At 39.1% G+C, this 22,029-nt stretch overlaps 2 protein-coding genes across 3 annotated transcripts in view; both read right to left on the bottom strand.

The window, feature by feature from the left end:
• Positions 1 to 2,129, bottom strand: part of si:ch211-212o1.2 (uncharacterized protein LOC492735 homolog) — a 33,242-nt gene extending 31,113 nt beyond the window's left edge. The window contains exon 1 of the mRNA XM_055036835.1: positions 1,656 to 2,129. Within this exon, the coding sequence (XP_054892810.1) occupies positions 1,656 to 1,815 (160 nt within the window). The 5' untranslated portion in view covers positions 1,816 to 2,129. The remainder of the gene's footprint in view (positions 1 to 1,655) is intronic.
• Positions 2,130 to 5,980: 3,851 nt separating this feature from the next.
• Positions 5,981 to 22,029, bottom strand: part of znf423 (zinc finger protein 423) — a 162,745-nt gene continuing 146,696 nt past the window's right edge. For both annotated transcript variants that reach the window (XM_055036623.1, XM_055036709.1), the window contains 2 exons: positions 20,727 to 20,842; positions 5,981 to 6,650 (listed from right to left, as the gene is read on the bottom strand). In XM_055036623.1, coding sequence (XP_054892598.1) covers positions 6,621 to 6,650; positions 20,727 to 20,842 — 146 coding nt within the window. In that variant the 3' untranslated portion in view covers positions 5,981 to 6,620. The remainder of the gene's footprint in view (positions 6,651 to 20,726; positions 20,843 to 22,029) is intronic.

The raw sequence follows: 22,029 nt of genomic DNA, 5'->3' as shown, positions 1-22,029 counted from the left end.
CGAGCGAAACTTCCTTCTTCCCCAAATGCAAACAAAAGAAATGGACTGGCGTCACATTTTTAGCAGTTGTAGTATTTCTCTTTTATCTTTCATAAATCCATTTCTCCCGCTAGTGCTAAGCTAACATGTTTGTTTTTGTTGTATTTACCCAGAATGCTCTGCATTTTAGATCACTTCCTGCTTTAAAGACTAAAGTTGACGAAAGATGAACCAGAATCATTCCAATTTTTAAATATTGTAATTATTTGACTCTGTAATTTTAAATACTTTGCTTTATTTACTGTTGATTAAAATTTTTCATTTAATAAAATGTTAAAGGTCTTTTTAGGGGCGAGTGTTGCTAATTAGCTGTGGCTACATACACTTGTTTTTGTTTTGCTCTATGTTTTTGTATCTGTCTCAACAAATGAACAATGATCACTAGAACCATTTCTCTGGTCCGCTTTGCATTCACATATGTGTTCAAACTGCCCCAGAGTTCACTTCAGCTGAGCTGAGGTTAGCAGACGGACCAGAGTTTACACTGCACAAACAAAATCCCACCGAGTATTTTTGGTTTAGTTTCTTGTATAAATATCTTATTACACTTGAAATAATATAAAAACAAACTGAAAAGTAACTTTTCAACATTTTATGTGAGCTCGTTGTAAGTCAATAATTCCTTAGTATTGAAGAAAAAAATTCTAGTTCCAATGACAGATAATTTTACATATAGCATAATATCTTTCCCTTGTTATAAAGTGACATAATCTGCCAGTGGGATTAGTACTTTTTCATCAATACTGACTCAAAACAGATATTGTATCTTACTGAAGTTACTTTTAATTAGTATCATGAATGCCAGATATTATGCACTTAAAAAACACAAAATCTCAATTTAAAACAACAAATATTTCTTACTGTAAAGTTACTTTTGTGTTAGCTTTGTCTTATTTCAGTTGTGCTTGGTAAATGTCTGGTTAACAGGTATTGGTTTTGGCTCATATTTCTTGCTGAACTTAGTTGAGTGTACTAAGATATTTACACTAGAAACTACATGAAGATACTTGGTTGGTTCTTGTGTTTTTACAGTGCAAATGGTTGAAATCTGAACCTGGTTCTGGAATTAATGAAGCAGACTAATCGAACGTTTCTCAAACGGTTCCTAAATGTCAGCAGTTGTTGAATTTGACCCTGAACTGAGGAGTTTTTGCAGAACCCAGGACGTGTTGCAGCCTGCAGTCGCCTCTCAAACAGAACCAGTTTACGTTAAAAGTTAACCCAGTTCTGGTTGGTTCGGCCCGATGTGGGCAGCTTCGTGTTTTCTCTGTGCCACGCTGGGAATGAGCTTTAGATAACAGATGTTTGTGCGTGGAGAGCAGCTGCAGCTTCCAGCAGACCCTCATGCTGCTCCACGCACAACATCCATCAGAACCACACGAGCTGCGTCACATGAAGTGTCCCGTCATATCAGAACCGAGCCCGTCTGCAGTCTACACCAGAACCAGTCCCCGTCATCATCATCAGCATCTCTGTTATCAGCTGCCGGGATATCAGCGCTGGTTCCGGGAATCTGCGCCGCTCGGCCTCCGCTCAGTGAAGCCCCAGTGTCTCCAAAACAAAACAGATTACCGCGAACAAAACCAGCCGGAGGAGAAGCGGCATCACCGGCTTACCTGGGGAGTAGAGCCGGGCCAGCTGCCGGGCCCCGGCGTGCTGCGGGCCCCAGCGAGGCGCCGCGCTGCGGGCAGCCGCCCCATGCTCGTTCCCGTTCGGATCCTCCTCCGCCATGGACCGGTGCCGAATGTCAGTCTCCGAGAGAAGCGACGCCGCCATCGCCGCTGCCCGCTGTCCCTCCTCTGGTTCAGGCGTTCAGCGAGTAGACATGAACCGGGCCAGCTGATCGGCTGGTGGTTCGGTTCCGTGTCCGGGCCTCCGGAGCTGCTTGACGCTGACTTGACAGGAGGAAGGAGCCTGGAGCAGGTGATGGCAACTCGGCAGCAGAACCCGGAAACGCTCCGCTGACACACAGACCTACTTTTAACCAACCAGCAACCGCCGCTTTAATGTTCAACTGGAAAACAGAAACACTTTCAAATCTGCTTCAGCTGCAGCAATGAAACGTTTCAGTGCAACTAAACAAAATAACACTTAAACTGGCGGAAACTGTTACCTTAGGGACGGTCTGCAAATTACTGTCATCGTAAAAGGTGGGAAACAGCGATATCAGTTAGGGTTTCATCTTTTCATGGAGATAAAAACCGGAATATTACAGATAGAACGAAAACTCGGAAATGAGAAACGTTGGAAATTTTCTACGAAAAAAAAAATCTAGAAAAAAAAAGTTTGATTGAAAAGTCAAAACTTTGCTAGAAAAAGACTCAAGACATTCTTGGATCAGTGTCAGAAATTTTGTATAAAAAGCAATGAAATGACTAAATTTTAAAACAAAAACATGATACCGGAGATTTATCTCAGAAAATGAAAGTTAAAGCAAGACAATTTCTGAGTTTGAAAATTAAAATAAAATTGCAAGAAAAATATTCAGAATTTCTTAAATAAATCTTTAAAAAATTCTAGAAAAAGCAAGAATATTTCTGATTTTTAAACTCCAAATGTTTCTAATTGTTTTTATTTTATTTTAGGAACAGAATTAAAAAAAATAAAGTTTGAGTTAAACTCAAACTCAAATCAGTTTTAGTTTGAAAGATCAAAAAATTTGCTAGAAAAATATTCAGAAAATTTTAGATCCATCCAAGAAATCTAGAGCAAAAACGTTTCAGAATTTCAAAACTAGACAATTTGCTAGAAAAATTGTAAATTTTAAAAATTTATATTAGAAAAATTTGAGAAAACAAATACAAATTTCTAAGTTTCAAAAGTTGAAAATGTACAAAAATTGCAGAATTTTTTTGAGATCAGTCTCAGAAATTTTCTAAAAAATAAAAAAATGCACGGACAAGTCTGAATTTTAAAATTCAAAAGGAATAATGCGTTTTCATTTGAGTAAACAAATGTTCAACTAGCCAGAAATGTGGTTGCATAGAGCCCAACTGAAAATTACTTTATTGGTAGAAATTGGAAAAATTAGTTAAAAATAAACAGCAATCTCAGTTATGGAGATAAAAAACTGACAATGCCATAAAAGCCATTGTGGATAGAAAATGTTTGGAATTTTCCACCCAAAACTGTATTATAACTTTTATAGAAAAAAAGGAGGAAATTTCTGTGCTTCAAAAGCAGAAATTTTGAGGATCATGTCAAAAAAAATTCCAGAAAAAAAAAATAATTCTTGGATTTGGAAAGTAAAAACTTACTGGAAAAAAATAAAGATATTGAGTTTAATCTCAGAAATTTTCTGGAAAAAGCCTGAGCATTTCTGAATTTGAAAAGTAAAAAATCTGCTTCAAAAATACAACAGCAAGTTTTTCTCCTATTTGCGCCACAAATGTTGCTCTTATAGCAAACAGACACTGAGAAAAATCAAACCTGGCTTTAGTTACTGTAACATGTACCATGTAGTTCCTCGGGGTTTTCCTCTTGGACCCACTTGATTAGTGATTTATTTGTGTCCCTAAAATCATCAAACATTGTTTAATAATTAGCTTTCTAAGCCAACTGCCAGGCTGTTGTACAACATTGTATAACTATTTATCGATTGTATAACTATTTCAGCATCAAAATTTCACACAATAACCAATTATGAAATAACCAGTAAACATTACGTCCTGTCAAATCCCATCATCAAATATATTGATCATTAGCTGTGTTTCAATTCCAATTCGACATTTCAAAAATAAACTTACTTAATGGAAGCACAATAAACCCAAGAAAGGTTTTTCTCTAGCATTAGGGGTTTTTTTTTTTTTTTTGCAATGACTACACAGCTTTATTTTGCAAAACTGCAAGGGAAACATTTTTTAGCACAAAAGTCACAGGATCAACAACAGGATGTTACTACTGGTGGAAACTACAAAGATCATGACAGGAGGTGGTAGGAAGAAGATGGTGCATCTTGTTTCTATAATGTTCATTATTTCATTGAAAAACCACAATTGCAAAATTACACCAGTGGAACCATCTGGTTGTTGATTACGTGACTCGTGTGATGTGAGAAAAGTATTTCCATTGCAGTTTTGCAGAATAAACAAAAACAACAAAAAACACTCCACTTGATTTTAGCACCATTTTATTGAAAAACACTTTTTTTTCTCATCTGTCCAAATGACATTTTCCCAGAAGGTTTGTGGTTAGTCAATATTCAGTAATTTAGCTTTTCTGTGGTTTAATTCCACAGTGGCGTCGTCCTTGGCCGTCTCTCATGAAGTTCCCTTTGGCTCAAACGGTGACGGACGGTTCGATCCGACGCCGGATCGATCCCTCGACTTGGAGCCTGGGCTCTTGAGCTACCATTCATATCATTCTTCTCTTCAGTTCATCATCAACTTTACAATCCTGAAAATATGAGACTTCTGAAAAATATCAGCAACTGTAATCACAGGAGTATCAAGCTGCTTGTAGAAAGTTTTAGAGTTTTTACCCTGTAACGTGTCAGTAACTTTTGTTTTAATCTCCCGGGACATTTTCAGTAGTTGGATTTCCATTATGAAAGTGCGCAAAAGTTTGTTGATATTCTGCTAGTGTCAAAAAACACAATTTAGTAATTTCCATTAAATAAAAAATGCAATTAAAATCACATGTGAAGTTTGTTCATACTATAGATCATTGAAAATTTCTTCCTTCTGCCACTTCCTGTCGTCTTATTTGTCATTTCTGCCAGTAGCAACATCCGAATGTTGATCACACGACTCATAATGCGAAAAAAAGTGTTTCCATTGCAGCTTTACCAATATACTAATGTCAATACAGCCAAAATATCAACTCATCATAAGCAAAACCATTTTATAGAAACTGGAGAGTTTCTATTAAGTAAAATTATTTTGTAATTTCCATTTGTGCAATTTTAATCCCAATGGAAATAGATCCTGATTTTCATTGATCATGTAATTGCGAAAAACTGGAATTACTAAAATGAATTAATGTAATAAAAACACAGCAATTTTGAAATAAAGTTTTTTGGGCTAAAATGAAGTGACTTTTCAGCTGTATCTAAGCTCATGTTTTTCATAAAACTGCAATGGAAACTTTATTATCATGTGATCAACAACAGGATGTTACTACTGGCAGAGATGATGAAACAAGAAGTGGTTGGAGGATGAATGTTTTTATTCACGTGTTATTTTAATGATTTCTTATTTAATGGAAACACTGGGATTGTTTTATTTGACAGTGGAATGCCGGCAAAGTTTTGCACACATTTGTAATGGAAACGCAGCTATTGACTAATTATCACCCTTTAAATAGGAAAACTGTTAACATCTCAGTTTCATTTTGGGCCACATCGAAAGTCTGATTTGTGTGAATTTTGCAGATTTGGGAGAAACTGGAGGGACTTATTGATGTAATTTGGAGTCTAATGGGCCACATAAAGAGCTACGACGGGTCAGATCTGGCCCCCGGACCTCAAGTTTGACACACGTGGTTCACAAGCTTGAAGACACATTTTGGTTGAATATTTACCTACGATCTTTGCTACATTATTTTTCTACAGCTATGCAAATGCAAGTCAGCAAAATCAATCGACTTGCCTGATTTTTATTGGCTCAATTTCAGTAAATTTTTAAATATTGTTACTTTTGTCGTTTTCAAGTTATTTCAGTCACTATTTTTGTCAACCTCATTTCAGGTTAATGCTGCAAAAAAGCAGCAATTCCTGTTTAAATAACCTCACACACACAGGAGTTCTTTATTTCTCTTTTATTTATTTTTCTTGTTTTTATCTGTACTAGATTATTGCAATCTGGTTAATTCACATTTAAAAACCGGTCTTTGACCAGACGCACTGAAATCAATGATAATCATTTGTACAATAACCATTACAGGCTCCATGTCTGGAAATCCCAAATAAAAATAAGAAAAGAGCAGAAAAATGAAAGATCTGTATGTTTTTCTGCACTTTATTTTTGTTTTCATGATTTTTTTATAGTAATTACAAAAAGGGAGAAAATATATATAACAATCATAAAAAGGAAAGGTTGTTTGTGGGCGGGGTTGGGGATATTACGACTGGCAAACAATCACAACACAGCACGAGTACCTACTAACCGCAACAAATAAAATACTGAAAAAAAGGCAAAAAAAGGCTAAAAAAATAACGAAAACAAAGACGCAACAAAGTGAAGCTTCTTCTACAATCTATGGAAAGTATAACGAAAAAGAAAAAGGTGTTTTTTTATTCTGTTTGTTGTAAAATAAAATAAAAAGCATGAGTCAGGAGGAGAGGGTTTGGCAGGGACAATAAAAAATACTGCTGCACGTACAATACCTTTGTTCGCCCTTCTCCTCCCGTCATGTCGCTCTTACAGTTTCCCACTTTCCCCCTTTTCTTTATTTAATAGCATTTCCCATTAATATTCCGTCACCCGCTGCTCCTAATGGCCGCGCCCAGTCGCGCGATCGTTACACTTTTACATGTGAGTAGCAAATGACACTTTGATTGGCTGTGATGTGGAGATGTGGGTCCCCCGCTGGCTGCGGGTCGGGGGCGCGGCTGAGCTGAGGGATCCCGCAGGGCGCCGGTCTCACTGCGCGTGCTGACTCAGTGTGTGGTTCTGCGGGGAAGAGACGGAGAACGGGAGCAAGAGTGAGAACACATGATGGGAGAAATAATGGGCTGCATGAGCGGAGAGCTTTCCACTAAACTACAACCCACCCCTCAACACACACACACACACACACACACACACACACACACGCACACACACACACACACACACACACACAGCAGCAGAACAGAAACTCAACCGCCTCCCACAGAACCAACAGCAAGGTCTCTTCAGTTCAGACAATCCGACGAAAGAAGAAAAAGAACCAAAGGAGTCGGTAGAAAAGTGCAGTTTATGTGTTTCTGCAAATAAACACTAAATATTTAAATTTTAGACAATTTTTAATCAGAATCACCTGGATTTCTGTAAAAAGAATCAAGTTTTTCCAACTTTCACCAAGCAGCAGAAGAAGTGCGTTGTAAAACCTTTTTAAATGGTTTTGATGCATTTTTCTCTCCATAATTGCTTCACTTCACCGCCTGCATTTCCACTGACTGTAAAACTGAGCAAATTGGAATTAGGAAAACAAATTTGCTAAATTGAAACAGTTTTTGATAAAAAGGATGACGTATCCAACTTAGTTAATGGGAGTAACGGAGACATCTTTCAGCATCACATGATTCACATGGTCAACCTGATGTTCACCTGATGTCTCTGCTTCTACTGGCAGAGACGCCAAAGAAGACAGTGGAAGGAAAATGACGGGGTGGCATGTTTTTAACAAATTTATTCACATGTGATTTTAAATGTGAGTCTTATTCAATGGAAACATCTCAATAGCAAAATAGTTTTTTGGAGACTTTAGCAACACTTGACAACGTTTTGTGCACATTTGAGATGAAAACGCAGCTACTGAGCTGTGGAAACATTTGAACATAAGGTCCCAGTGTGGCGTTTTAAATTTGACTCAAGAAGGTTGGAAAGCAGATCATCATTCTTCCACTACCGTGCTTGACTACATAAAATCCACCCATGCAATTTAATCATAATTAAACTGTAATGGTGAATATCTAAAACAATCTGCCAAGCTAGGGATAAAGCAATTAATCAGATTTATCGTAAAAAAATCAATTACTGATATAATTGCCAACCAATGTAGAAACTGATTAATTGTTAACTGGACTATGCAGACTCAAAAAGCCAATTTACTGAAACAACTAATGATTATGTTATTAATATATTATTCTTACAATTAATCACCTAAAATAATTGCCACATTCTGCAGTTTCAATTTAAGCCTTTTTATACAATATTATAAATAAATACCAACAAACAAAATGATATTTTATTGTTAAATACAAAAATAAATAATTTCAGGTTTTTAATCTTCGTTTTGGCTCAAAAACTGCTTCTAATCAATTACTGTCCTTCCACTGAATGGCCTTTTCAGAGCCTGTATGCTTTAGTTAATGATTAACCGGTCACTAAATTAGCTGATGATTATTTAAATCGATTAATCACGATTATTCCTGCAGTGAAACAAACGTTGTTCCAGACGTCTTCAGGACTTTACAAACGGTGCTCTCTAATTGACTTGGAATGAACTTTAACCTTTAACCTGCTAACATGTAGAACAAGAAACAGTTCATTTAAAGTGCGTTTAGCAGCACCTTAAACCCAGTCTGAACCAGCATGGATTTAATCTGTTTTTGTGTTTTCGTTTCTGTTGTTTCCATCAGAATCCCGGCGTGTTTATTCAGATGCGGCAGACCCTCGTGTCTTTCCATTTTGTGATTAATATTTTACAGAAAGCATCTCGGCACCTCTGAGACGCCTTCACTCACATCTCTCCAAAGGCATCAGAGCGTCAACACTTGATCACAATGAAAAAAAAAAAGGTCCATCTTTTTAAAAAATTTAAATTCAGATCAGCAGCGAGAGAACAAACAGAAAGTGATGGAGGGTCTCCAGGTAAAACGCTGCAGAGATTTACACCGAGTTTCACTTCAAATCAACACAGGGTGGAAAAAATCAGCTGAATGTGAATGTAAGGATTACTAATTATGCTTCTTTAAACAGGTTAGAATAAATCTTTGGTCTGTACAAAACATATTAATTACATTTCTAAAATCATTTCTAGACAGTGACAGTTTATCCTGCTCAATTCAGCCTCTATTGAATTGTTATTTGCATCCAAATAAGCTGCTGCTTACCAACTCAATGTTTTCACTAGCACAAGAAAATGGCTGAAAACAAATGCGGCATTGAAAAGCAGAAGTGGAGCCTCCTACACAACCAACAAGAATGCATCGAAGCCATTTCTGGAAGGTAAGTCGACAACAAAACACTTGTCTTTTCCAGCAGCCATTGTACGAACCAACTCATTTTCAAGACACCAAAAAACTTATTGTAGAAAAAAAGACAGTGTTTTTTTAGGAGCAGTTGAGACCCAAATGGAAGTAAAAAAAATGTGCAAAATGTGAATTTTGCATGTTAGTTCCCCTTTAAATGAATAAAGGGGAACTAAAAAACCTTCAGTAAAATCTGAAGGTTTTGAAATGGATATGTCGTGTGGCTGCTCTGCATCAGCTTCAGATGGGAACTGAACTCAGGATAATCTGGATTTGCCGGTTCAGAAGTTAGTGATAGCTTTACATCTAAAGCAGGAGGACGGGGAGATGGTTGGAGGGATTTCTTTGGGAATGTGTGGAGATATTTCCTCTGCGATTCTCCCCAGATAGCAAAGCTTTCTCCAGACGAAAACACCTCCTAAGAATCTCTCTCTCTGTCTCTCTCTCTGTCTCTGCCGCACACAAAGAACAATTCCCACAGAAATCCTCTCTGCTTCCTCACAAACACACACAATTCCCAGCGAGCTCTTCCCCAATCAACGCCGCCCCTCCTCGCCCCTAAGAGCAGCTTTCTCAGATTAATCGCTGCTTCTCTCCGATCATGAAGAAAAAAAACAACAGAAGTGGAATCGGAGGGGAAACGGGAAGGATGGAGGGATGAACAGACTGGAGCGGATGGAGCAGGAATGGGACGGATTAAACGTGGTTTGGGCTCGATAAAGACTTATTTTTCTTTCTACGGGCGCTTATCTAGCCGTGCATGTTTGGTTGAGCCCTTTGGTACATTTGTGGCGAGGCTTTAGAGGCTGAACTTGTCCATCCAAAGGAAAGTAAAGAGTATTAATACCCCCAGCCTCGCGCCCCCGCAGGAGAGCAACATGCAGCCTGTGACAGAAAGACGGCAGCAAATGAGCAGCGTAAGCAACGGGCCGGTGAGGAGGAAGTGTCCTCTCCTTGCGGAGGCCTCTGCAGCGAGCGGGGAGATCTCACTGGGGGCCGCTGACCCCATTATGATAGAAAACACTGCTCTTCATTGCTTACGCTCATCCTCTGCCTCAGCTCCATGCACTTCCTCCGGCAGCCAGAAGAGGTCAGGCTCATTCTGTTTTAAAGCAGCCAGGAGAAATTCATCTCTGAGTGAAGCCAAAGGAAAAGGTGGAGAGATTTGGTGGACTGGGAATAGTCCAGGAGGGAGGAATGACGGTACGCTGGACCAATTACGTCACAGAAACACGATCACAGAATTGGTTTCTGCGGTTCTTAGGTCTCAGTATTGATTAGGCAGAGAAATCGATCAGTGTGAGTCTGTTAGAGTGTGGCATCACTTCCACACAATGCTCTTCCAATCAATGCAGTCCTCATTTCTTTAAATATTTCCCTCGGAGAACTGTTGGAGATATTTATTCTAAGGGTTCACCGGTTACCGATCACCAATTGCCAATGTTTAAAAACCCTGACCTGGCAATCCCAACTTAGGTCAATACCAATTTCTTTTGTCTGAAATGTTGCTCAATATAAAAAGAAAGTTGCTGAGTTGGTAAATATTGTTGTCTGCAAACAGACCTGATGGGCCGTTCTGTCGGACAAACTCTGTCCCTGAGGAGCAGAAGAGGACAGCGGTTGATTTTTAGCTCTGGGATGATAAGAGAATCGGCTTCACATGTAAATATCAGCCGATCACAACCTCCAAAATTAAGAAAATCGGCACCAACAAATCGGTACACCCCTAATTGATTTTTATTACTTAGAATTTTGTAAGAATTTATTCTTAGTCCACTTCATATTTTTTGGGTTATTTACAAGGTTTATTTGTAGGTACGTAATTGTTTATCTTATTTGATTTTTGCTTGTTTTTTTTGTTGTTTTTTTTTGTTATTTACTCTTTCAAGTTGGACAGGAAGAGCTAAAGAGTAATTTATTACAATAAGTATCAGGGCTGGAATAGGACCAGCATGAACTGGGCTTGGGCCTACGAGTTTTCTTTTTTTTTTACAAGAAGCAGCAGGAAACACTGGAAAGTTTGATCTTTGTTTATTGCTTGTCAAACTGGAAAAATTAACCACAAAAAGCAACCTTTTAGTTTTCTGGAGATTGGTTTTTGATGTGTGAGGGAGCATCACCACAGTGCTGCAGTGGCTCACTGATTGAAGTTTTAAATAGGATGTTTGGTTTGACTTAGTTCTAATCTATTCTTGATCCAAAATTTTACAATAGTTCAGAAAGCTGCTCAGGTTGTTCGTGATGTTGGCTGCATGTCGTTCAAAAGCAAAACTAAAATCCTCTGTTTGACTGAAGTGAACTCTGGTGCAGTTTGAAAGTATATTTGAATGCCAAGCAGACCAGAGAGCGCTCCAAAAGCAGGAAGCTGACTATAGCAGAGGGCATTCTGGGTAAATACAACCAAAACAAAGACGTTAGCCTAGCGCTAGCGGGAGAAATGAGTTGTGGTCTTTTGCCAAGACAAAAAAGAAATCCTATAACCACTAAAACCTGATGCCACTCCATTTTTGTTCACATTTGCGAAGAAAGAATTTGCGCTCAGTGTCTTCTTCAGAGGTTTTTGTTGCTTCCTTCAGTGGCTTTTGGTGCAGCGCCCCCACAGGTGAGGAGGGGAACAGGATTTCAATTAGTTTGGTTGGTTTGACACAGAAAATGTAACAAACGCTACAGTTTTGTTCCCCAATCAAACCAAGTCTGCTGGACTATCAGATGTGAAAATAGTTTGAGCAACCGAGAGTGAGAGAAAAAGGGAGGCAAAATAACCGAATTGAATAACTACATTCCCTCTCTAAGACAAATGGGCATGAATGAAGCACCTGGTTTGTGGTTTGGGTTTTTATTTCACCGTTATCCTCTGAAAACCCGCAGGCTGCAGCAGGAAACAGCCGACCCATTCCAGGCCTGCTATTGTTGTTCCTAAAGTGCTTAGAGAGAGCGAGGCTAAAGCCTGCAGAGCCGCGGGCTCATGGGAAATATGGCCCTGTCGCAGTCTGCACCCCCCCCAAAACGAAAACATGAACAGATATGTGACCAGATTCACATAAAACACAGAACCGGACACAGACACAGCGAATCCCAGGAGGAGCAGCAGAAAGAAGGATGAGAAAAAATCCATTCTGCTCTGTCACCTTTAATGTGCTGCTGTGTGTTTGTGCATGCAGGTATCACACAGGTATCTGTTTGCATGGGGACCACTGCCGGAATCTGATTTGCTGCTCTGTAATGATGCAACCAGACCTTAAATCAGGTCTGCTCTCAGGTGCCAGGTCTGTTTTAGAAACAGGAAGGGGAAGAGATGCCGTTGGTGTGTCCGTGTGTGGCGGCTCCACCTTTCAGCGGACCGTCTGTCAGCACAGGAATCTGTGTCAGATACGTGTGTGGGGTTCTTCAACGCCGCACAGTGGATCACCTCAGTCACCCCTGTGGTTTTCCAAGAGTTTCGTTTTATTTTTAGCTCCAAGTTGAAGCTCTTCCAGCACCACTTTTAAGCGTTTGCAGCCGCGTCTGGAGCCGGCAGATGGGCCGTCTTCGTCCTCTTCCGCCGCTCCCTGGCGCCCCATCAGCCTCGCCCGGCCAGGACAGGAAGCCGCCTCAGGAGCAGATCAAAAATAAACCCGGCTCCTCCGTCCGACTCTGTCTGCCTTTGCTTCCCATCAGCTCCTTATCGGCACACAAAATATTGATCAACTTGTGATTAATTGTCAATTTGTGATGAAGCGCTAGAGCTATTCGCTAAGAAAAAATAAACAAAATTACAAGGACAAAGGTATAATATTACCAGAATAAATTCCAAGTATTACAAGAATAAAGTCAGAGTCCAAGAATAAAGTTATATTATGAGAATAAAGTCATAATACTGACTATTTCTGTAATTATTATTTTCTACTTACTTAGCGTGGCACTAATACGTAGTCGTATCAATTAATAGTTTATTAGATTAACATTAGTTTAAATTTGTTAACTAGTAATGTCCGCTTACATCTTCTCTTAGTGTTTGTAGTTTGGCCTCCATCCAGCTGAGGGCACCACTGGTCATCCTTAAGCGGAGCCAGTTGTAAGAGAAACAAAGATGGCTGTTCATGGGGGATTAAGTCTTTCACAGGTTTCATTTTGTTCATCTTTTAATTTTAAAAATGTTAAAAAAAGAAAAAACAAACAACTTTCTGTTTAATCAGTCAGTATTTTACGAAACAGGATTAGAGCCACTGAAATTCTGACTTTAATCTCAGAATTAGGACTTTTTTAATGTTATGAAATGAAAAGTCAGAGATCTGAGACAAACATCAGAATTGGGAGGAATGTTTTATCCTGAGAATGTGGTCAAAATGTTGACTAAAGTCAGAATTATGACTAAAATGTCAAAATTCTGAAAATTAAAGTCGGAATTTAAAGAAAAAAGTTTAAATTATAAGTTTATAGTCAACATTTTAAAAATAGATTAATTAACCTTTAGATTAATTCATTAACCGATGGTTTAAATCCCTAATCTCTAATTCATAAAGCGCACATTTCTGACATTCCCAGCACATGAAATCGGGCAGGTGACGACCCCGTGACCTTTCTGACCGCATCCTGTTTGGGCCGCCCCCTCCCGTTCTGTCCCCCTCGGGGACTTCCCTCTCCTGCGGCTCCTGGCCCAACCAGCCGGGCCCGGAACGGTAAACACTACCAAAAATACCCTCACTCTCAGCGTGACGGAAACGAGCAAACAAAACCATCGGCGGCCAGGCAGACGTCCGCGCTTTGAACCAGGAAGTGACCTCACTTCCAGCAGGAATACCTGCGCAAAAACAAATCTGAGGGGAAAATATTCCAGGCAACATCTGAGGAGACGTGGGATAAAACAATGAAGCATTTTAAAGTTCAGCGTTCCAGAGGTTAGATGTGTTCCAGAGAAGCAGCGGAGCGTGCCGCCTTTCCATGTCGCTGTCATAACGGCACAAAACCAATTCCCTGTGAGGCGGACATGTTTATTTATTCTTCACGATCCACAGGAACCTGGCAAAAAGACGTGAACTGAGGCTCACTGGAGCAGGAGGAAGACGGTTCTGTAGGCCGAATCTTTGTTTTACACATTTCCTTTAGTTTGACTTCCAGGTGACTGTTCACTGGAAGAGACTGGAGCTTCAAGAAAAGTAGAGAAACCGAAACAACCAACTCTAGTTAGAAAGAAAGGATGAGAAAATATGTTTATCACACTTCAGTGTTTCCCATTAATACATCATGATGATTTTGCCGAACTAAGATGACAGTAATATAGGAAACAAACCATTAAAAGTAACTCATTTCCAAATTGAAAAACACCAATACTAATAATTATTAAAGTAAAATAAAAAGGTAAATATTTTTCTTAAATTACATGATTGGATAAATAAATATTTTTCAAAATGATTTATATCAATTATATCAATCTAAAATAGCATAAATAAACAAAAACATACAAACAAAAAGGAAAATAAACTGATTTACAAACTAACTGGATAAAGAAATAAAGTAAAGATAAAAAAATGAATATAAACTTAAATTAAAAGGACTAACACGCATATATTTAATTTGTAGGTAATGGAAATTCTTAAAACTAGAAACATAAGAAACTTTAAAAAATTACTCACATTTTTTAATATTTAGTTCAAATTAATGAAGATGATAAAAAACTATTTAAAAAACTGATTTAAACATTTCATGCGATCATCAGAATGATAAGAAATGCTACGCAAAGAGTTTTTAAAAACTAATTTCATTTAATATACAATAACTAAATGTCGTTTGTGTTGGAAATTATCTATTTCTTTTCAACGTTTACATCAAATGAAGTGATTTATTTGCAAACAGAGTCTGGATAGTGTTTCTTCACACACTAATAATCAAACCCAGTTATTGATTTCTTTGATTGATTCTTCGTAGTTTAACAACAATGAATGTTTTCAGCAGAATTGTAGCAGAGCAGATCTTTTGTTTGGAACATCTTTCTGTTTCTTCTCCCTGATGGAAAACATAAAAAAAAAAGATCTGGGGATTCAGAGAGGTAAAAATATGCGTGTGTGTGTGTGTGTGTGTGTGAGTCCCAGGTCCCTGCTCTAATAACACAGCGTTTCCCAGAGAGCAGTGGGGCAGCTGAGCACGCTCCCCTGGAACGCCACAGGGATCTGCGGATCAAATTCACACACACACAGAGCCGAGGGATGCACGGATCACAGGGTACACACTGCGACTCCGCACACACACCTAACCCTTATTTCCCAGTTCAGACACACACACATTTCCATAATTCAGTTAGAGGGAGAAGCTCAGAGTCAGACAGAGACGTGATTATTTAAACGAAGCTCGTTTCGTAAAAACATCTGGAGACGAAGCAACAAAAAGCTACTAGAATCAAAATTTTTAGGATTTTCCTTCCAGTTTTCTCAGCATCAATGACAAATAACTGAAAGAGGAGAGGAAAATCCTCTTTCTGTTTATAGTATATAATTAAAATATTAATTTGGACTGTAGGAATGACATCAGTGGTATTAAGAAAACAGCACAAATTGCTACATTTCAAAGTATGCAATTATAGATAAATGAATAAATCAGGAGAGAAGTTTGTCTTCTTCCCACTTCTTTTCGAGCTAAATGTGTTCTTATGACAGTATTATTACATAATGCATGAATTTGATGACTCAGACAATGTCTTGTTCTTACTGTATGTATATTTCTGTATGTATTTGTGTATATATTTACACACTTTTTAACTACTAAAGCATATGATGTGCATTTTTTTCTTTTATATGGCTTGAAATAAAGCAACAAATGTAAAAATTGCAGCTGGTTGGAAGTATTTCTTTCAGCTCATCCAAAAACAACAGGTGCAGAGATCAGTTACGGGGGAGAAGCTGCTGTATAGCGCCTCCTGGAGGCTTGGAAAGGAAATGAAACTGCCAGAGAATGTGAATAATGCATGTATGAATATTGAACGTCTTGTCAACACAGAATTTAATCAAACCCATTAAACCCATTAGGGTTCATCACTGTTTCTTGATTAAGATGATTTTTTTTGTTTTTTTTGTTAAAGTTTGAACATAAATTGTACATTGCTAGAAACCTCCTGGTACAGAGGTGTGAAAAGCACTAAAGCAATATGTTTTTAGAGCAGCACTTGGATTTCCTGCTGGATAATTTTAAAAAAATCCAACCTTCAGTTAAATTAAACATAAAATGTAAAATTTTTGTACTTCCATTTGGATCTCAAATGCTTCTAAAACATCCAAAGCGCTTAAAGAAAACCCACGAAGCTGGCTTTGGACAATAAGATAATATTTTTTGATGTCTGAAAAATGAGCCGCTTCAAAAGCCTTCCGGATGTAACCGGTTACCTAGCAACCCCAGCAGAGTTCCGCCCGTGGCCTAGCAACCCAAGTGGAGCTCCAGCACGTTTGGTCAGCTGGTTTTACTGCTGTACAATGGCTGCTGGAAAAGACAAGTGTTTTGTTGTTGACTTCCCATCCAGAAACCAATTGCTGCTTTTTTGTTGTCTGCGCATAAGGCTCCACTTCTGCTTTTCAATGATGCACGGTTGGATGATGGCACATTTGTTTACAGGTACTTTCAGGTGTGTGTAAACATTGAAGTGGGGGGCGTGGCCAATATCTGCGTATTGGATCGATGCATGAAGGTGTGTTTGTGAAAGTCACTGAGTGAGTGAGGCTCCAGTTTAAGATGCTTTGAGAAGTCTGGAATATTTCTCTCTCTGGTTTAACTAATTATGTTAAACCAGAAGCAACAATAGTTACCAGCTTGCTGTTTGCTCCTGATGTGAAAACTGTTGTTGGAGTTTTGATATTTGCAGCAGAAATAAACAAAGAGAAGAGAGCAAAACTAAAACTGAGTCAACTGTGAAGCTGGAGAGAGAGAAAGAGAGTGATCCAGGAGGACGTCAGTGATCAGGGCCGCAGCATCTCTTATTTACACACACACACACACACACACACACACACACACACACACACACACACACACACACACACACACACACACACACACACACACACACACACACACACACACACACACACACACACAGAGCAAAAACATCTCTTATTTACCAGCTTACGTCTGCACTATTTATGGGACGCTGGGGAGAGGCACAGAAGAGAGGAAGAGAGGAGAGGGGCTAAAATATGCATAGGGGCTGGATCTTCTGGGACGGCGGGGGGGAGTCAGACAGGAAGAGGGAGGAAGTGAAAACTGTGGCAGGAGCCGTGATGGAGAGGAGTGTGTGTGTAAATGGGGCTGAAGGAGCGAAACCAGGAGGGAGGAAGGGATGCGTCCCGCCTGCTAACACCCCCGGGTGGCGCCGCCGCGTTTCTGAGCCGGACATCATACGGGCCTGAAAGAGGCCAGAGCCTTTCCTGGCCGGCCAAGCCGCCACCGCCGCCTTCCATCCATCCCTACCTCATTAAGGCACACACACACAAATTAGCCCATTCCACTCTCTGGCAGATGTGCACACACACTCAGTAACACCCGCATTAACCTCCACAGCCAAGGCTCTCCATCTCCCCCGGTCCACCTCTCTGTCTAGCCCACTTAGAGCGCCCTCCCATGGGGCGGTGGAGCGCGGCAGGTCAGGCTCCAGCTGAAAGTTTTCACACACACACACACGCACACGCGCACACAGACACGTTTGGACCAAGACTGGAGAGTAACAAGATGGATGACGGAAAATTGCTGCAATCAGACTGAAGCACAGGAGGCTGAAAACAACGCATTAAAAACCAAAAAAAAGTTTTCTATTGATGTTCTTAACAATGTTCGCTGCCCTCTGCGCCTCCATGGAGCTGAAAGAATGTGAAAATGGCTGCTAACAGCTGCACAATTATACCACTGTTCATCTTTGAAAAGCAACAGTGAGGCTCCTGCACAACCAATAATAATAACAAAAATGATACCATTTGTAGCTGGATTATGATCTTTTCAAACTTAGTTGAAGATTTAATAATGGTTAACTTCAACACAGACTTCATCATCTAAAAGATGACAAAACAGTCAAATAAATTAGTGTTTTAGAATTTGCGCTGAAAAATACATTTCAGGGAAGCTAAGAGCGCTAAAGTTATTGAATTAGCAAAAGAGTGGATTAGCAGTGACAGATGTGGGTAGTCAGCACTTTGTTTTTTGCATTTCTGACCCTTTTTCTGCAGCTATGATGATTATTCACTAAAAGAGACATTGATTACCGTACCTGGAGACAGATACAGACGGCTAAAGGTGAAGTTTAATAAAAATGATACCATCTGTAACCGGATTATGATCTGTTCAAACTTTTGGACGCGTTTCTTCCCATTTAAAGATGATCTTCAGGAAGTTCTGAGGTTCTCTTGTCAGTTTAACAAAAATAATTCCTGGTTTTCCTCGGGGCCGGGTCAGACGCAGGAGAGAGCCGTGATGGAGGTTATCAGGAGTGTGTGTGTGTGGACATTAACCGACAGGGTCCAGCGGTCGCCCTGCTGCTAAATGGCCTGGCCGGCCATATGCCCACCACCTCTGGCACTACATCACCTCCACTTTACGTGCCTGACTGAGTGGCTTTCTCTTCAGGGGGACGGGAGGCCTGGCTGGCCGTCTCAGCACCACATCATCACTACAGCTGTTATACATTATTACCTTTCAATAATTATTCTCTTTTTTTCCACTTTCTTCACCCAGAGCAGTTTGGGAACCTAAATTACAAACAAAATCAGATCTGTGCTGTTCTAAAAAACCTGGTATTGGTTGCAGAGCTGAAAAAAATGGGATTTGAATCTTTTTGGATGCAGCGTTTTATAGTCCAGAGTTAAATTTAATCACTTCTGGTGGTTGTAGTTTTCCTGTTTTGTAATTGTTTGCTTTGCTTGTATTTCCTCTTTTTTTTTTTTTTTAATAAAATTTGAGAAGTTATTTTAACCTTTGTGTAGTTTTATAATTCCCATCACATTACAAAAAAATGTATTTGTTTATTGGGAACACATTTTGATAAAACGTTTTTCTGCTGAATCAAAATAGAAGTATTTCACAAAACACTCTTTCCACCTCACACGAGTCACGTGATTGTCAGCAAACTGTCAACTTTTCAATGATTGCTAAATAATGACACTTTTAAAGCAAACTTTATGCAAACATGTACTAAAAGTTGCACTGAAAATGTTTTCAAGTCCTATGACCTGAAGAACATTTCCAGGATTGGAGGACTAATGTCTCAGCATTAGAGAAAGTCATGCATGAATTTCTCTAATCAATCAGATTCAGAACGCTGCTGCTGGAGTTCTGACTAAAAGCAGGAAGATGGAGAAAATCACAACATCCAGAGTCCTTCCACTGAGAGAACAAACTTTAAAACACCGCTGGTAGTTTATAAATCAGAGCAGAATCTTCTTGATAAGTGCTTCAATATTATAATGAGGAAAGTTTAGGAAACTGCAGTAAACCTGCAGAATGAAGCGACTCTCTGACCTTCACCTCTCAGGTTCCTGAAGACCAAAGGATCTGCAGCCGTAGGAGAAGAGAGGAAGGTTTACATCAGTGCTGAGCTGACTGCAGCTGGCTAAGGACCTACTCTAGTGTGACTTATATCCACTTGTGAGTCTAAATCATAACGATCCAAAGCCTGCCAGAACCCTACCAGGACCTCATGAGGAGAGACAGAGAGAGAGGGATAGAAAAACGGGAAGAAAAGGCGGAGTGATTACAGAGGTGGCGTGGAGATTTAGGTGGATCAGATTCCTCAGCCATGGAGTGTCCTTGGTCACACTACCTGGGTTTTCATTACAAATGGGAGCAAATCTTTGTCTAAATTCTGCTAATGTAAAAAAACAAACAAAACAAAACAAAAAAATACAACAAAAAACAACCAGAAAAAAAACACAGTGTGCAGAAATTAAATGAAAATCACATGTGAGTGAGCTTGTTCATGCGATAAGTCATTAACAAACATGGCAGCCATGGATGTAAACTGTTATGAAATGATAAAATCTGACTGTCAAGTATGAAGGAGTTTTCATGATAGTTTGTCATTTGCTAAATAACACTTTTAATGCAAAGTTTCAATGGAACTTTGCACTGAAGTGTTATTATTTGCCAAAAATGCAAAGCTGACAAATTAAATGGACTTTCAGTGCAACTTTGCATTAAAAGTTTAAGTATTTACAGAATAATGCAAAGTTGACAATTTTAATGAACCTTTAATGCAACTTTCAGCACAACAATGATGCTCTGGAAAAACAAGCCATCATCCTCCCAGCACTTCCTGTCATCGTCTTTATCGCTTTCACTAGCAGAAACATCCGCTTGCTGTTCACATGATGCAGGAAAACTGTTTCCATTGCAGTTTTGTGAAATACATCTATTTTGAGACTGCTGAAAACCTTTTTATCAAAAACGTGAGAATTTCCATTAAACAAATGTATTTTTCATAATTCAAAGGCAGCAAGTGAAGGGAAACAATTCTGGAGAGAAAAGTGGGTTGAAACCACTGATTGCTACTAAACCTGGTTTTAAAAGTTGCTGGATCAAAAACTTTTAATTTGTCCTGCTTGGTCAACCTTTGAAAAACTTTAATTTTATACAAGACATTCAAATTAAATCAACATATGACATTAAAATATTTAGCATTTGTCTGCAGAAACACAAAAACAAACAAATAACCCTCCACTTTTTAATGCTTTCAAAATTGTGGTGTTTCCATCATTCCAATTTATAGAGTTTCATGGAAAAGCAGCTGCAGCCCAAAATGCCCTCACCGACCTGCAGACGGAGGAGGCCGGGTCACAGATCCTACCTGTAGCTCTGTCTGGAAGAAGAACTTCTGCGGACACTGGGAGCAGTCGTAGATCTTGTCCTCCTGACCATGAACGGCGAAAATGTGCTGCTGCAGCTTGTTGGCCTGCACAAACACTGAAAGGAGGAGAAACAGAGCAAAGCGTTGCAGCGCTGATGTGATGGAAGTTAACGCAACAGAGTACGGCAAGCAGTTTTTACAAACATCGGCTTCACCACACTTACATTCCAGATATCTGTAATTTTTTTAGACATATTAGTTAACTGGATCGTTACTGGTTACATTTACTCAGCTACATTTTGGAAAAACATACTTTTGGAAGTTTTTTCACTCTTCTGTACTTTTTACTTTTATTTGCGCATATGTACTATGAGATAATCTGCCAGTTTTTCCATATTAGAAGCAAAATGTCTTGTTTCACTGCTACCTTTTTATTCATATTAAGGAATTATAGACTTAAAACAAGCTGAAAAGTTACTTGTAAGTTTGTTTTATATGCTAAAATATTTGCACTAGGAACTAGACCAAAAATACTCTTAAGATTTTGTGTTTCTGCAGTGCTTGAAAGAAATTTCAAAATGCAATCGAAAATACCTTGAATTGTTATTCTTACCAGTCAGGATGTAAATGTAGATATCTTAAATTAGTCTTCAGGACAGTCAAAACTATTTTAGTTAGAGGAAACAGATGTTATGTTAAAGCGGCTTGCCATAAAGGGGTTATATCTGTGATGGTAAAACTTGAAATTTGAATTATTATTAACAGAGAGGGTAACAGATGAGGAAGAAGAATTTTCTCATCTGAATAAAGAGAAAGCAGGAAGAACCACCGTTAGGGAAACGTGATATTTATCAATTAATCATCCGGTTCTTTGGTTTTTGTTTTTTTAATTCTAGCTCCAGTGTTGTTTTATACCCTCCACTTCTCCCCCCATCCCTCTTTTGTTTCAGTAAACTTTTGGTTTTCACTCTGAGACTGATGAATTATTAAGCCTCCCCACAGGAGCCGAGCCCATTTTACTAATTCATGAGCCACCAAGGAATAGAGTTAAAGTTTAAAGTGTTGCTGCGCCTGGGGAGGGGGACTGCTTGGGCTGGGGGTGTGGGGAGCTACAACACAAGACAAGCTCAACAACCAGGAGGCGGGGGGAGGGGGTTAACGCAGGGAGGAAAAGTGCTGAATGTGAACACCTAATTTGGTCATTTATTTACTCTCTCCTGTGGATTAAAAACATTCAGGTTGTTAGCTCACACATAGTAAACCCTCCTGCAGTAATAACCCATAGTTTACAGCTTTAACATCA

Source organism: Poeciliopsis prolifica, unplaced genomic scaffold (assembly GCF_027474105.1).
Source record: "Poeciliopsis prolifica strain line A6 unplaced genomic scaffold, Auburn_PproV2 SCAFFOLD001, whole genome shotgun sequence".
NCBI lineage: Eukaryota > Metazoa > Chordata > Actinopteri > Cyprinodontiformes > Poeciliidae > Poeciliopsis > Poeciliopsis prolifica.
This window is presented reverse-complemented; position numbering and strand designations above follow the sequence as displayed.